Genomic DNA, 13592 nt, shown 5'->3' on the forward strand with positions numbered 1-13592 from the left:
GTGTTTGGGAAGGAGATCGGGGGGGGGGGGGGGGTTTCCCACTCTGGGTCATTCTCTGGGCCTCAAGCTGAGTTCACGTCTGCCCCCAGGGGAGCGAGGATACCTTCTGCAGGAGGACGAGGGGGGCGAGTCCAGCGGCTCCAAGGCGGGACAGCTGGCGGGGACATCGGGAGGGTCCCGCCCCTCTCCGTGCACCCCGCGTTTGCCCATCCTGGACCGCCCCCCCCCCCCCCCGAGCGCAGCGGGCGGATACCTTGCCCTTTCGCCGGGTTTCCTAACCCGGGCAGGGAGAGCCAGGCCACGCAGGACTACAACTCCCAGAGTGCCTCGCGCGGCCGGGTCACCAGGAGCCGCGCGGTCCCGGGCAGGCCACGCCCCCGGGAGGCCTGGGAGGGAGGTTTCCAGCTTCCCCGGCTTGGTCCTGGAGTTCACCCTGCTCCATTTCTGAGCACACAGCTGTGTGGTGCTGAGGAATCGAACCCAGGGCCTCATGCATGCAAGACAATCTACCCCTGAGCCACCTTCCCAGCCCCACCAAGGATCCCGATCATAAACCTATGTATGCATCCGCAGTGGGACTTTGCAACCCATTTTACAGACCAGCATGCTAAGGCTCAGGGAGATGTGCTTTGTTTAAGACCGTCCCCCCCCCCCCAAGCTGGTAAGTTGTGCAAAGGGCATTTAGGATTTTTGTCTTCCAGTGAGCCTCCCAGGTCTTGGGGCAGGTGGGCAGGTGCCCTTGACATAGGGCACCCACAGCTGGCTCATCCAGATGCTGTCCAAAGGTCTAGATGTGGGCAGGACACACCTGGTAACTAATGCACTGACTCAGAGCAAGGAAGGAGGGGCGTAGGGTCAGGGGTCAGGTTGGGCAGACCAATCAGGTTGACTAACCCTTTTGATGTCAGCTAGAGGCTGAGATGAGCTACTGGACTCTTCCTGACAGCAAGTTGTTTTGTTTGTTGGTTTAGTGTGTGTGTTGGTCCTGGGGCTTGAACTCTGGGCCCAGGCACTGTCGTTTAGCATTTTTGTGCTCAAGGCTGGCACTCTTGAGCTCGCCCCCTGCTTCACTTGCTTTTTGCTGAGTAATTGGAGCTAAAAGTTCTCATGAACTTTTCCTAAACTGGCTGCCTTTGAATCGAGATCCTCAGATCTCAGCCTCCTGAGTAGCTGGGATTATAGGCGTGAGCTATCAGTGCCTGGCAATTCTCGTTTTCATCACAGGGATAGAGAGGTTTTGTGCTGTGTGTATTGATGACCTGGCCTCTATTTTCCATCCCAAATGAAGGAAATATCAGCCCGACAAACAATAAAGCCAGCTCATCACAATAAAAACAGATTGGCCCAGGCCTTCGGCATCTGCTGAATGACTCAGCCCCCCTGTGTTCCTGGGATCGTTTCCTACCCCCATCAGCATCAACCCTCCTGTTTCTATGGGAGTATGGGGAAACAGAAAACAGTAGACTGGGCACCGGTGGCTCACACCTGTCATCTTAGTTACTCAGGAGGCTGAGATCTGACCATCGTGGTTTGAAGCCAGTTTAGGCAGGAAAGTCTGTGAGAGTCTTATCTCCAATTAACCACTCAAAATCTGGAGGTAGAGCTGTGGTAGGGCGCTAGCCTTGAGCAAAAAGAGCTCAGAGACAGTGCCCCGGTCCTGGGTTCAAGCCCCAGTACCAGCACAAATAAAAGAATTCAAATTCTGTCATTTTAACTCAACTCTGGGCCCTTTACCTCTGCGTTTGGGTGGGGTGGTAAAAAGACAAGGACTTTCCACCTCAAGCAAATCAACAAGACCTGGAGAAGAGAGCATTTGTTTAGTAACGGAAAATGACTTCATGTAGGGCTGCATGTAGGACCTCACACAGTTGTAGGGAATCCATTCCTTTCCTGGGTTTTACCCCTCGTTCTTACATTATTTCTTAGTAAGATTTTGCTTTTATGGTGGGAAAACAGCTGTTGGCAGTCTCAGAGTTCTTTTCTTTTTTTCTTTTTGCCAGTCCTAGAGCTTGAACTCAGCCTGGGCCCTGTCCTTGAGCCTCTCTATGCTTGAGGCTAGCGCTCTACCACTTGAGCCACACCACTCCTTCTGGCTTTTTCTGTGTATGTGTACTGAGGAATCGAACCCAGGGCTTCATGCATGCTAGGCAAGCACTCTACCACTGAGCCACCTTCCCAGTCTCTCAGGAAGCAGAGAAAGCTCTGTGTGTGTGTGTGTGTGTGTGTGTGTGTGTGTGTGTGTGTGTGTGTGTGTGTGTGTGTTTGAGGGAGAGAGAGAGAATGCTATAACTCCACTTTCAGTGTTTTGGTGTTTTGTGTGGGGGGTGGGTTCATTGGAGATAAGAGTCTCATGGACTTTTCTGCCTGGGTTGGCTTTGAACTGTGATCCTCAGATCTCAGCCTCCCAAGTAGCTACCATTCCCCCTATTTTCCCCATATTTCAGACCCTGTCTGTGGGCCGCAGCCCTCTGCCCCTGGAACATGTGGGAGTGTGTCTCGAGTTCTTCTCTGTGGTACAGACATAATAATCACAGCAGGTACCAGTGAGATCCTGATGCCAAGCACACAGTAGGGTCAGGGGCTGGTGGCTCACGCCTGTCATCCTAGCTACTCAGGAGGCTGAGATCTGAGGATTGCGGTTCAAAGCCAGCCCAGAGCAGGAAAGTCCGTGAGCCTCTTATCTCCAATGAACCACCAGAAAACCATGGCTCAATGGTAGAGCGCTCACCTTGAGCTGAAGAGCTGAGAGACAGCGCCCAGGCCCAGAGTTCAAGCCCCATGATCGACCGAAAATCAAAAAAGATGCAAATTTCCAAGATTTGCATCTTATGACTTCGCGTGGATCTGCAGTGAGGCTTGGTGAACACTGGCTTCTCTACAACTCCTGGCCATGGTCAGGCACACACAGGGCCTTCCTGGGGCCATTAAGAGAAGGATTGTGGGCCAGACACCGGTGGCTCACACCTGTCATCCTAACTACTCAGGAGGCTGAGCTCTGAAGATCACAGTTCAAAGCCAACCTGGGCAGGAAAGTCCGTGACACTCTGATCTCCAATGAACCACCAGAAAACCGGAAGTGGCGCTGTGGCTCAAGCGGTAGAGCGCTCGCTGCTGGGGTCCTCTTACCTCTGCGTTGGACTAGAGTGTCTGATGATTCCATACTTGTACTTTTGGGGTGCCCCCATTTTATGCGTCCTCATTCTTGGCTCATCCCCCCCCCCCACCTTGTTATTCGAGACTCGTGATGGGGCACAGAAGGCTCTTACCCCACACACCCTCATTTTCAGGACCTCTGGATGAGACCTTTCTGGTGTCTCCTCCCTCCCACTCTCCCCCCCCCCCCCCACACCCAGCTGTCAGCACCTCTTAAGGCGTGGAGGTGCGGTCTCTGCGGGGTTAATGATTGCTCAGGGGAGGTGGAGATGGTGCTAAAGTCTGCGGGCTGGGCTGCCCTGGCCTCAGTGCCCATCTTCCATCTGTGCCTGCCGGTGCCCGTCACCACCTCTGCGCCCCTCCCGGGGGCACAGGTAAGGCCTGGTGGGGTGGTCTCCCGGCCAGAAGATGAGGTAGGAGTTCTTAGGGCCCAGGTCAGTGTCGGGGTGATTCTGATCCCCAGAGCTGGGTGTGGATGTGGCCGGTTGGGCTAGCTAGGGTGCTGGACTGTCTTTAGGGCCCCTGGTCCCTCCCTGCCCTCTTGGGGAATTGGCCCCCCTCCCACACCCCACTGTGGGGGTTCGCCAGATGTAGAGGAGGGGTTACGCATGGACCCCCCCCACTTCCAGGAGGACCGGGGGGGGGGTGAGGATGAGCTACCAACGCTTGAGGAGGAACAAGCCTGGTTCTGAGACACCCCATTCCCCCCCACCCCGACTGCTGGGTGAAGGGACAGGACTCAAGGTAGATGGACTGACCCCCCCCCTCCCCCAAGAGGGAGGGACTTATTTTTGGGGTGGCCACCAGAATCTTCATAAACATGGAGATCCTCTCGATGAAAACAAACCCCTACCCCACCGTCACCCTCTTTCTCAGCGGGGGGGGGGGAGGGGGGAAACTGAGGCACAGAGAGGAGGAGGAGCTAGAATCCAGATTCGGGATCACTTGGACTCAGGTCGCTGTGAGGCTGGCAGGGAGCTTGGTGTTTAGGGGTGGGGTGTGTGTGGGGGGGGGCATTCTCCATTCTCACACCAAAGTATCGGGGTACGGGGATGAGGCCTGGAACCCACACTTGTTGGGAATCTTCAGGATGAGGGGCTGCGGTGGGTCCTGGATTAGGCATCACCACGTGACGTCATGTCTTACCTGGGGAGCAGGTGGGAGGAAAGCCAGGGAAAACAGGAAGTGAACGCCGGGGCCCGGAACAGGCGCGGGCTGAGCGGAGCAGACCTGGCAGTGGTGGCTGTGGGTGGGGGACCCTACAACACGGCGGCCTGAGCCTTGAATGAGGAGGTGCTCCTCTCTGACCGCCCCCCCTCACCCCCCCCCAGAGGCTCTGGGTCAACCTAGGACCCTCCCCTTCTAGGTGATTCTGAATTCTAGCAGCTCTCTGGAGTTCTGGACTGTTGCACACTGTGGCTGAACGTCGCTCCCCCAGGACCAGGCAGGGGTGGACAGGGCATCCTGGGTTGGTAGGGTCTCTGGGGAGGCACAGAACCCCCCGATTCTCCTGGGTGGCCTTTTTGGGTAATAACTGAGGTTTGAACTCAGGGTGTCAATCACACTAGGCAAAGCAATCTACCACTGGAGCCACACCCCAGGCCTCGGTTGGTTGTGTTGTGTTGTTGTTGTTGTTGGTCGTGGGGCTTGAACTCTGGGCCTGGGCGCTGTCCCTCAGCTCTTCAGCTCAAGGCTAGCGCTCTACCACTTGAGCCACGGCGCCACTTCCGGCTTTTTCTGCTTATGTGGCGCTGAGGAATCGAACCCAGGGCCTCATGCATGCAAGGCAAGCGCTCTACCACTGAGCCACCTTCCCAGCCCTATGTTGTGTTTTGGAGATAGAATTTCAGCTAATTGTGCCTAGGCTAGCTTCAAATTCATATTCTTTCTGCTTCTACCTCCTGAATAGCTTGGGATTACAGGTGTATACTACCAAGCCCTAGTTCAAACAATTGGAAAATTGTTTTGTATTATTTTCCCTCCTGTAAAGCAGGTAAACACTGTCAAGCCCCATTTCAAGCACTTTATTTTTGTCAGTCGTGGGGCTTGAACTCAGGGCCTGAGCACTGTCCCTGAGGCTCTCTATACTCAAGGCTAGAGTTCTACCACTTGAGCCACAGCGCCACTTCTGTTTCTTTCTGTTTATGTGGTACTGAGGACTCGAACCCAGGGCTTCATGCATGCTAGGCAAGCAGTTTACCACTAAGCCACATTTCCAGCCCTCCTTCAACCAGTGTAAAAAGCTATTTTAGATTATTTTCTTTTAAAAAATTAGACCAGCCGGGCGCCGGTGGCTCATGCCTGTCATTGTAGCTACTCAGGAGTCTGAGATCTGAGGATCACAGTTCAAAGCCAGCCTGGGCAGGAGAGTCCGTGAGACTCTGATCTCCAAATAACCACCAGAAAACCAGAAGTGGCGCTGTGGCTCAAGTGGTAGAGCGCTTGCCTTGAGCTCTTCAGCTCAAGGACAGCGCCAGGCCCAGAGTTCAAGCCCCACGACCAACAACAAAAAAAGAAGTCTCAGACTGGCCAGTGTCCCAGTGACCCTTCCAGACTCAGGGTCAGATTCCCTGATTTAGACATCTCCAAAATGGGAAATGACCAGCCAGGGGGGGCGTAGGAACTGTCATGGTGCCAGGTCTAGACAGAATGGAGAGCAAAGGCCTTGTAGAGTAGCCTGGGAAGGCTTCCTGCTGGCACCTTGTTGGGGATCATGGGAGGGTCCCAGGCTCTGAGGTCACATCCACGCCACCACCCCCCCCCACCCCCCCACCCCCACCATGGAAGACTTCTCCCATTTACTATTGATGCGTACACATCCACCCAACCATCCCCTCTTTCTATGGGTGGCCCTTACACTCAGGAGGTTGAGATCTGAGGATCGTGGTTCGAAGCCAGCCCAGGCAGGAAAGTCTGTGAGGCTCATCAGCAAGTAATCACAGAAAAGGCCAGAAGTGGCGCTGTGGCTCAAGTGGTAGAGTGCTAGGCTTGAGCAAAAGAAGCTCAGGGACAGCGTCCAGGCCCAGAGTTCAAGCTCCAGGACCAGGAACAACTACAAGAACAAAAAGAGTCTGGTGAACTTTCCTATCCAGGCCGGCCTCCATTCGTGATCCTCAGATCTCTCAGCCTCTTGAGTAGTTAGAATAACAGGCCTGAGCCACTGGTGGCCAGCTTAAGAACTGACTAGGTGCTGGTGGTGTACAAGGAGGGGCTGTTGGTAAATAGAGGCTCCATCTCAGTTTGCCGTCCATCTGCCTCACCTGTCTGTGAATCCCAGGGGGAAAAGCTGGCAGCTCAGGAACACAAACGAACCCAGAGTCTGGAAGAGAGAAAAAGCAGCCGGGTGCCAGTGGCTCACACCTGTCATCCTAGCCACTCAGGAGGCTGAGATCTGAGGATCACGGGCAGGAAAGTCTGTGAGACTCTTATCTGCAATGAGCCACCAGAAAAACCATAAATGGTGCTGTGGTTCAAGTGGTAGAGCGCCCGCCTTGAGCTGAAGAGCTGAGGGACAGCGCCCAGGCCCAGAGTTCAGGCCTCACTACCAACACAAAGAGAGAGAGAGAGACATACAGAGATTGAGAGACAGAGAGAGAAAGAGAGAGAGACAAAGCATAGATTTATTTTATTTTCAGCGCTGGCGATTGAACCCAGAGCCTTATACATGCTAGGAAAGCACTCTACCTCTGAGATTTTGCTATCTATCTATCCATCTATCTATCCATTTATCTTTTGTCAGTTGTGGGTCTTGAACTCTGGGCCTGGGCGCTGTCCCTCAGCTCTTCAGCTCAAGGCTAGCGCTCTACCACTTGAGCCACAGCACCACTTCTGGTTTGCTGGTGGTTCATTAGAGATAAGAGTCTCGGGCTGGGAAGGTGGCTCAGTGGTAGAGCGCTTGCCTTGCATGCCTGAGGCCCTGGGTTCGATTCCTCAGCACCACATAAGCAAAAAGAAAAAAGCCGGAAGTGGCACTATGGCTCAAGTGGTAGAGCGCTAGCCTTGAGCTGAAGAGCTGAGGGACAGTGCCCAGGACCAGAGTTCAGACCCCACGACTGGACCCAAAAAAAAAAAAAAAAGCATCTCACGGACTTTCCTGTCGGGCTTTGAACTGTGATCCTCAGATCTCAGCCTCCTGAGTAGCTAGGATGACAGGCGTGAGCACCAGTTCCCAGCGTATCTTTATATTTTGAGACTGATTCTCTGTTTCTTAGGCTGGCCTTGGACTTGATCTCCTACTGCCTCAGCCTCCCAAGTAGCAGCAATTAGAGGCGGAAGCCCCCAAGCCTAGTTTGAGAGTAAACAGATGATCTAGTTTGGGATTGTAAACCTGTCACTCACTGCTCGGGCCTTGTCCCTTCTCCTCTGGGGTGGGAACAGTTCATAGGTCCAAAGTGCCAGAAATTTCCATCCATCAAGACCTACGGACTTTGTTATGATGATTAATGCACCTCTCATTCAAGCCATCTAAGGATTAGTTATCCTCTGGCTAATGACCCTCTTAGGACAGATCAAAGGAGAAGGAAGAGGAAGAGTGGGGCAGAGCTGGCTTAGGCATATAGTAAAGTTCTGGGTTCAAACTTCAGTACCACAATCAACCGATTTTTATTTATTCTGTGCCAATTACCAGGGCTTGAACTCAGGGCCTGGGTGCTGTCCTTTAGCTTTTCCACTCAAAGCTGGTGGTCTACCACTGAAGCCACAGCTCCACTTCCATCTTTCTGGAGAGAAGAGTCTCATGGATTTTCCTGCCCCTGGCTGGCTTTGAACCACAGGGCAGCGTAGGGCTTGACCACATTTACACAGATGGCAAAGGACCCGAGTTCAAGTCTGCATCATCATTGGCTCAGACGAGCCCGGATCTCTGCGTCCTGACTTGGAACCCCCCCCCCCTCCTCCCTGGCCCGCCCAATCATGGAGCAGCCAGGAGAGGGTGTGGGTGATAGGTGGGTTTGGGTGTGAGCCAAGCAGACGGAGCTGTGTGAAAGGAAGGCTGGCACCTTTGTCTGACATTTGTTCTCCTAGGTCCGGCCCGATGGCGCAGCTGTGGCTGCTCTTTCTGCTTCCTGCCCTCATGGGGTCTGGTAGGTGCCCCCCATTTTCCCCCCATCCCCACCCCGCAAGAACAGAACTGAAGCCCAGTGCAGTAGCTCACGCCTGTAAGCCTATTACTCGGGAGGCTGAGATGGAAGGATCATGGTTCAAAGCCAGACCGGGCAGAAAAGTCTGTGAGGCTCTAAACTATAATGAAGCACCACCCCGATCCACCTCCCCTCTCCAAAAACAAAGCCAGAAGTAGAGCTGTGGCTCAAGCGGTAGAGTGCTAGCCTTGAGCATAAAGAAGCTCAGGGACAGTGCCCAGGCCCTGGGCTCAAGCCCCAGGACTGCCACCCCCCCTACAGAACAGAACTGGGGAGTCCTCAGTAGGATCATGTAGAGGGGCCGGGGTAGCCCCCATCAACATGGGAGGCCTGGGGAATACTCCTGGGGGTGTCCAGTTCTAGACTGGTGAGCTGGGCTGAAGGTGTGGGGTCTCAGGAGTGCATCTGGATGGGGGGGGCATTCAAGTTTTGCACGATGTCCAGAGGTTCCCCTTGCTCTGTGTCCCTGCAGTGACAGCCAATAAGCCCCCCAAATTCACGAGTAACATAACAAACCCCGTTGTCCTACCTGAGGATCTACCAGTGGGTAAGTAATGACTCCCATGCTGGACCAGAACCAAGCCCCTGTCCCGGAAGAGCCCCCAATTCCCATGACATCATGCCTTACCACTGGGCAGAGGTGGCCTGAAGGGGGTTGGAGTTCCAGAAGTACGTGTGTGTGTGTGTGTGTGTGTGTGTGTGTGTGTGTGTGTGTGTGTGTGAAGAATCTCTTGCATTTACCTTCCTGGCTTGGCTTCAAGCTGTGACCCTCAGATCTCAGCCTCCTAAATAGCTAGGATTATAGGCATGTGCTACTGGCACCTGGCAAAATTCTGTGACTATTTTCCACGTTAAGGTATATTTATCTAATCTACATGTGGGTTTTTTTTTTTTTTTGTCTTTTTTTTTTGTGCTGATACTGAGGCTTAAATTCAGGACCCAGAGCTCTCCCTTGGCTTCTTTTCTCAAGATTGGAGGTCTACCATTTGAGCCACACTTCCCAAAGTTATTCTTTTTTTTTTTTTTTTGGTCTGTCATGGGGCTTGAACTCTGGGCCTGGCCGCTGCCCCTCAGCTCTTTAGTTCAAGGCGAGCGCTCTACCATTTGAGCCACAGCACCACTTCTCATTTTCTGGTGGTTCATTGGAGATCAGAGTCTCATGGACGTTCCTGCCCAGTCTGGCTTTGAACTGTGATCCTCAGATCTCAGCCTCCTGAGTTGCTAGGATGACAGGCGTGAGCCAACAGCACCTGGCAACCCAAAGTTATTCTTGCTGCCCAATTTTACCCTGTTCCTATCAGCCATTCTCTCTCCTTTCCTCTTCTCCACCCAATTATATATTGGGGCTGCATGTACATGGAGACCAGTATCATTCAAACTAGATCCAAAATGTGGGATTTTCAAAAGACACTGAGCGCTGGTGGCTCACGCCTGTCATCCTAGCTACTCAGGAGGCTGTGTCTCAAGTGGTTGAGCACTCGCCTTGAGCTGAAGAGCTGAGGGACAGCCCCCAGGCCCAGGGTTCAAGGCCCACAACCGACTAAAACAAAACAACAACAACCAAAAATCCAGGCAGGTCCCTGGGCCTGCGCAGTGACCTATGCACTCAGGAGGCTGCTGTCCCCTTCACAGCCACACCCCACATCTCTTACCATGGGGATCCAGCCCCAGAAGGCTGAGGGGTCTCAGAGTATCTCAGATGTTCAGGTGTTGGGAGACCCTGAGGCCCTGGCTGGGCCTCCCAGGTAGCCATGGACCCCGGGCAGGCTGGGTTTTCTCCAGGTGCGGAGGCCTTCTGGTTGTATGCCGAAGATGAAGATCACGATGCACTGACCTATGCAATTAGTGGCAAGGACTCCACTTTCTTCTCTGTCAACCCAAGCACTGGGGAAGTGAAGGTGGCCAGTTCTCTAGACTACGAGGTAAAGGCAGCAATGTGGGAAGGGATGGGGGGGGGGAGAAGGGGGAGGGGAGTGGAGTAGGGAGCCAGGTTTTCAGATCCAGAGTCCTGGTGGGGGGTACCCAGTCCCTGCACCCCCATACTGAGCAGAGGCCTAACTCCATGCCCCTTCTTTTCCCTGCCCATTACAGACAGACTACTTCCTCTCCTTTGAGGTCTCTGTGAGAGACCCATACAACGCACCGGTGAGTTGTAAAGTGGAGGGGAAGGGGGGGGAGAGCAGGGTTCCAGGTATCCATCCCTATTGTTTTCCATTGGAAATGGCCTGCCCGCCTGCCTTCTTCCCTTCCTTCCTTCCTTCCTTCCTTCCTTCCTTCCTTCCTTCCTTCCTTCCTTCCTTCCTTCCTTCCTTCTTTCCTTCCTTCCTTCCTTCCTCCCTCCCTCCCTCCTTTCCTTCCTTTCTTTCCTTCCTTTCCTCCCTCCCTCCTTTCCTTCCTTCCTTCCTTCCTTCCTTCCTTCCTTCCTTCCCTCCTTCCTCCCTCCCTCCCTTCCTTTCTTTCCTCCTTCCCTCCCTCCCTTCCTTTCTTTCCTTCCCTCCCTCCCTCTCTCCCTCCCTCCTTTCCTTCCTCCCTCCCTCCTTTTTGGTCTTTCTCTTCCTTCCTTCGCTTCCCTTCTTTCCTCCCTCCCTCTCTTCCCTCCCTTCTTTCCTCTCTCCCTCCCTTCCTTTCTTTCCTCCTTCCCTCTCTTCTTTCCTTCCTTCCCTCCTTCTTTCCTCACTCCCTCCTTTTCTTCCTCCCTCCCCTCTTCCCTCTCTTCCTCCCTTCCTTCCTTTCATCCCTCCCTCCCTCCCTCCCTCCCTCCCTCCTTTCCTTCTTTCCTTCCTTCCTCCCTCCCTCCCTCCTTTCCTTCTTTCCTTCCTTCCTTCCTTCCTCCCTCCCTCCCTTCCCTCCTTCCCTCCCTCCCTCCCTTCCTTCCTTCCTTCCCTCCTTCCCTCCCTCCCTCCCTCCCTCCCTCCCTTCCTTCCTTCCTTTCCTTCCCTCCCTCCTTCCCTCCCTCTCTCCCTCCTTTCCTTCTTTCCTTCCTTCCTTCCTCCCTCCCTCCCTTCCCTCCTTCTCTCCTTCCCTCCCTCCCCCCCTCCCTTCCTTCCTTCCTTTCCTTCCCTCCCTCCTTCCCTCCTTCCCTCCCTCCCTCCCTTCCTTCCTTCCTTCCCTTCCCTCCCTCCTTCCCTCCTTCCCTCCCTCCCTCCCTCCTTTCCTTCTTTCCTTCCTTCCTTCCTCCCTCCCTCCCTTCCCTCCCTCCCTCCCTCCCTCCCTTCCTTTCCTTCCCTCCCTCCCTCACTTTCTCCCTCCCTTCCTTTCTTTCCTCCCTCCCTCTCTTCCTTCCTTCCTTCTCTCCTTCTTTCCTCACTCCCTCCTTTTCTTCCTCCCTCCCCTTTTCCCTCCCTTCTTCCTTCCTTCCCTTCCTCCCTTCCTTTTCTTCCTCCCTCCCCTCTTCCCTCCCTCCCTCCCTCCCTTCCTTCCTTCCTTCCTTCCCTCCTTCTTTCCTCACTCCCTCCTTTTCTTCACCTCTCCCCTCTTCCCTCCCTCCCTTTCTTCCTTCCTTCCTTTTTTTCCCTCCCTCCCTCCTTTTCTCCCTCCCCTTCTCCTTTGCCCCCACATCATTTTTGGTGGGCTTCCCATTGGCTGGGCAGGTGCTCTACCCTCTACTACTGAAGACACCTCAGGAGCATTTTTTGTTGTTGTTTTTGCATCCGTTACTTTTCAGACCAGCTCTCTTACTTGCTGCCTGTCTAGGATCTTGGCCTTGGACAAAGCCCTCTCCATCTCTGCCTCCTCGATAGTACAGGCGTGTGCTCTGCTTTCTGAGATTACAGGCGTGAGGCCCCACACCCGAGCGCTGTTCTGTGGCTTGAAGTGTCCCTTCAGTCACATTGTGTGGATGCCCCTGGCTTCTTGCCCCTGCAGGTGGTGGCCACAGTGATGATACTCCTGGAAGACAGAAATGACAACATCCCTGTCTTCCAGGACACCAGCTTGTCCACCAGCATCAATGAGGTGAGCTCTGCCCTGACGGGGAGCCCCCCCCTTCCACCCCCGCCAGCATCTTAGAGTGGAAGGAAGGACTGTCAGCTGGAGAGGGTGGAGGTACAGGTAAAGGACCAAATTCATTTGAAAGACACCCCAGCCTCCATGAACCACAGTTACAGCAGCTGGATTTGTGTGTGTGTGTGTGTGTGTGCACGCACGCACATGCATGCACGTGTGCACGCCAGACTGGGGCTTGAGACCAGGGCCTGAGCCCTACCCCTTAGCTTTTTCACTCAAGGCTGGTACTCTACCATTTGAGCCATACCTCCACTTCTGGCTTTTGGCTACTTAATTGGAAATAAGAGTCTCATGGAGGGCTGGGAAGGCTGCTCAGTGGTAGAGCACTTGCCTTGCATGCCTGAGGCCCTGGGTTCGATTCCTCAGCACCACATAAGCAAAAAGAAAAAAGCTGGAAGTGGTGCTGCGGCTCAAGTGGTAGAGCGCTCGCCTTGAGCTGAAGAGCTGAGGGACAGCGCCCAGGCCCAGAGTTCAGGCCCCACAGCCAACACAATAGGTCAGGCCTGACACAAAAACATAAACAACCACCCTCCTCCCCCCTCCCCCCCAGATCTTCAGGTCTAGCCAAGCACCAGTAGCTCAGGCCTGTAATCCTAGCTACTTAAGAGGCTGAGATCTGAGGATCATGGTTCAAAGCCAGCCCAGGCAGAAAAGTCCACAGGAGACTATTACCAATTAACCACTTGAAAAGTAGAAGTGGCTCAAATGGTAGAGTGCTAGCCTTGAGCAAAAGAAGTTTAGAGACAGTACCCAGGCTCTGAGTTCAAGTCCTACAATGTACCAACAACAACAACAACAACAAAATCCTCAGGTCTCAGCCTCATAAGTAGCTGGCATTACAGGCTTTCGGCTTGATTCACAATTTTTTCCCCTAGTCCTGGGGCTTGAACTCAGGGCCTGGGCACCATCCCTGTCCCTTTTGCTCAAGGCTAGCACTACTACCATTTGAGCCACAGCGCCACTTCCGGCTCTTTCTGTGTCTGTGGTGCTGAGGAATCGAACCCAGGGCTTCATGCATGCGAGGCATGCACTCTACCACGGAGCCACCTTCCCAGATCTTGAGTCACAATTTTAAGAGATCTCTGCCCACCCCGTGGAAGTTGTGCAAATGTCTTACCAGCAGGGAACTCCTGGAGGGTATGTGCTATTCTAGAATGTTCCCCGGCCCCCTGATCCAGACAGGCTCCATCAATCAGAAGCTGGCTCAGATGGCCAGAAGGCTGATTAGGCACACCAGGAAAGTAGGGTTCTGTGTTGCTGACCCCCACAGGGGCAAAGCACGGGCAGGGGGAGAAG

At 54.0% G+C, this 13592-nt stretch overlaps 2 protein-coding genes across 2 annotated transcripts in view; both read left to right on the top strand.

The window, feature by feature from the left end:
• Faf2 (Fas associated factor family member 2) overlaps window positions 1-2220 on the top strand; it is a 70464-nt gene extending 68244 nt beyond the window's left edge. Inside the window, exon 12 of the transcript XR_006145321.1 lies at window positions 2192-2220. The gene's annotated coding sequence lies outside the window, so the exon portion shown is untranslated. The remainder of the gene's footprint in view (window positions 1-2191) is intronic.
• Window positions 2221-3475: 1255 nt separating this feature from the next.
• Window positions 3476-13592, top strand: part of Cdhr2 (cadherin related family member 2) — a 31492-nt gene continuing 21375 nt past the window's right edge. Inside the window, 6 exon segments of the mRNA XM_042667124.1 lie at window positions 3476-3527; window positions 8176-8234; window positions 8764-8838; window positions 10074-10213; window positions 10383-10436; window positions 12156-12245. Of these exon segments, the coding sequence (XP_042523058.1) occupies window positions 8186-8234; window positions 8764-8838; window positions 10074-10213; window positions 10383-10436; window positions 12156-12245 (408 nt within the window). The 5' untranslated portion in view covers window positions 3476-3527; window positions 8176-8185.

This window comes from Dipodomys spectabilis, unplaced genomic scaffold (assembly GCF_019054845.1).
Source record: "Dipodomys spectabilis isolate Male_0828 unplaced genomic scaffold, ASM1905484v1 ptg000375l, whole genome shotgun sequence".
Classification (NCBI taxonomy): Eukaryota; Metazoa; Chordata; class Mammalia; order Rodentia; family Heteromyidae; genus Dipodomys; species Dipodomys spectabilis.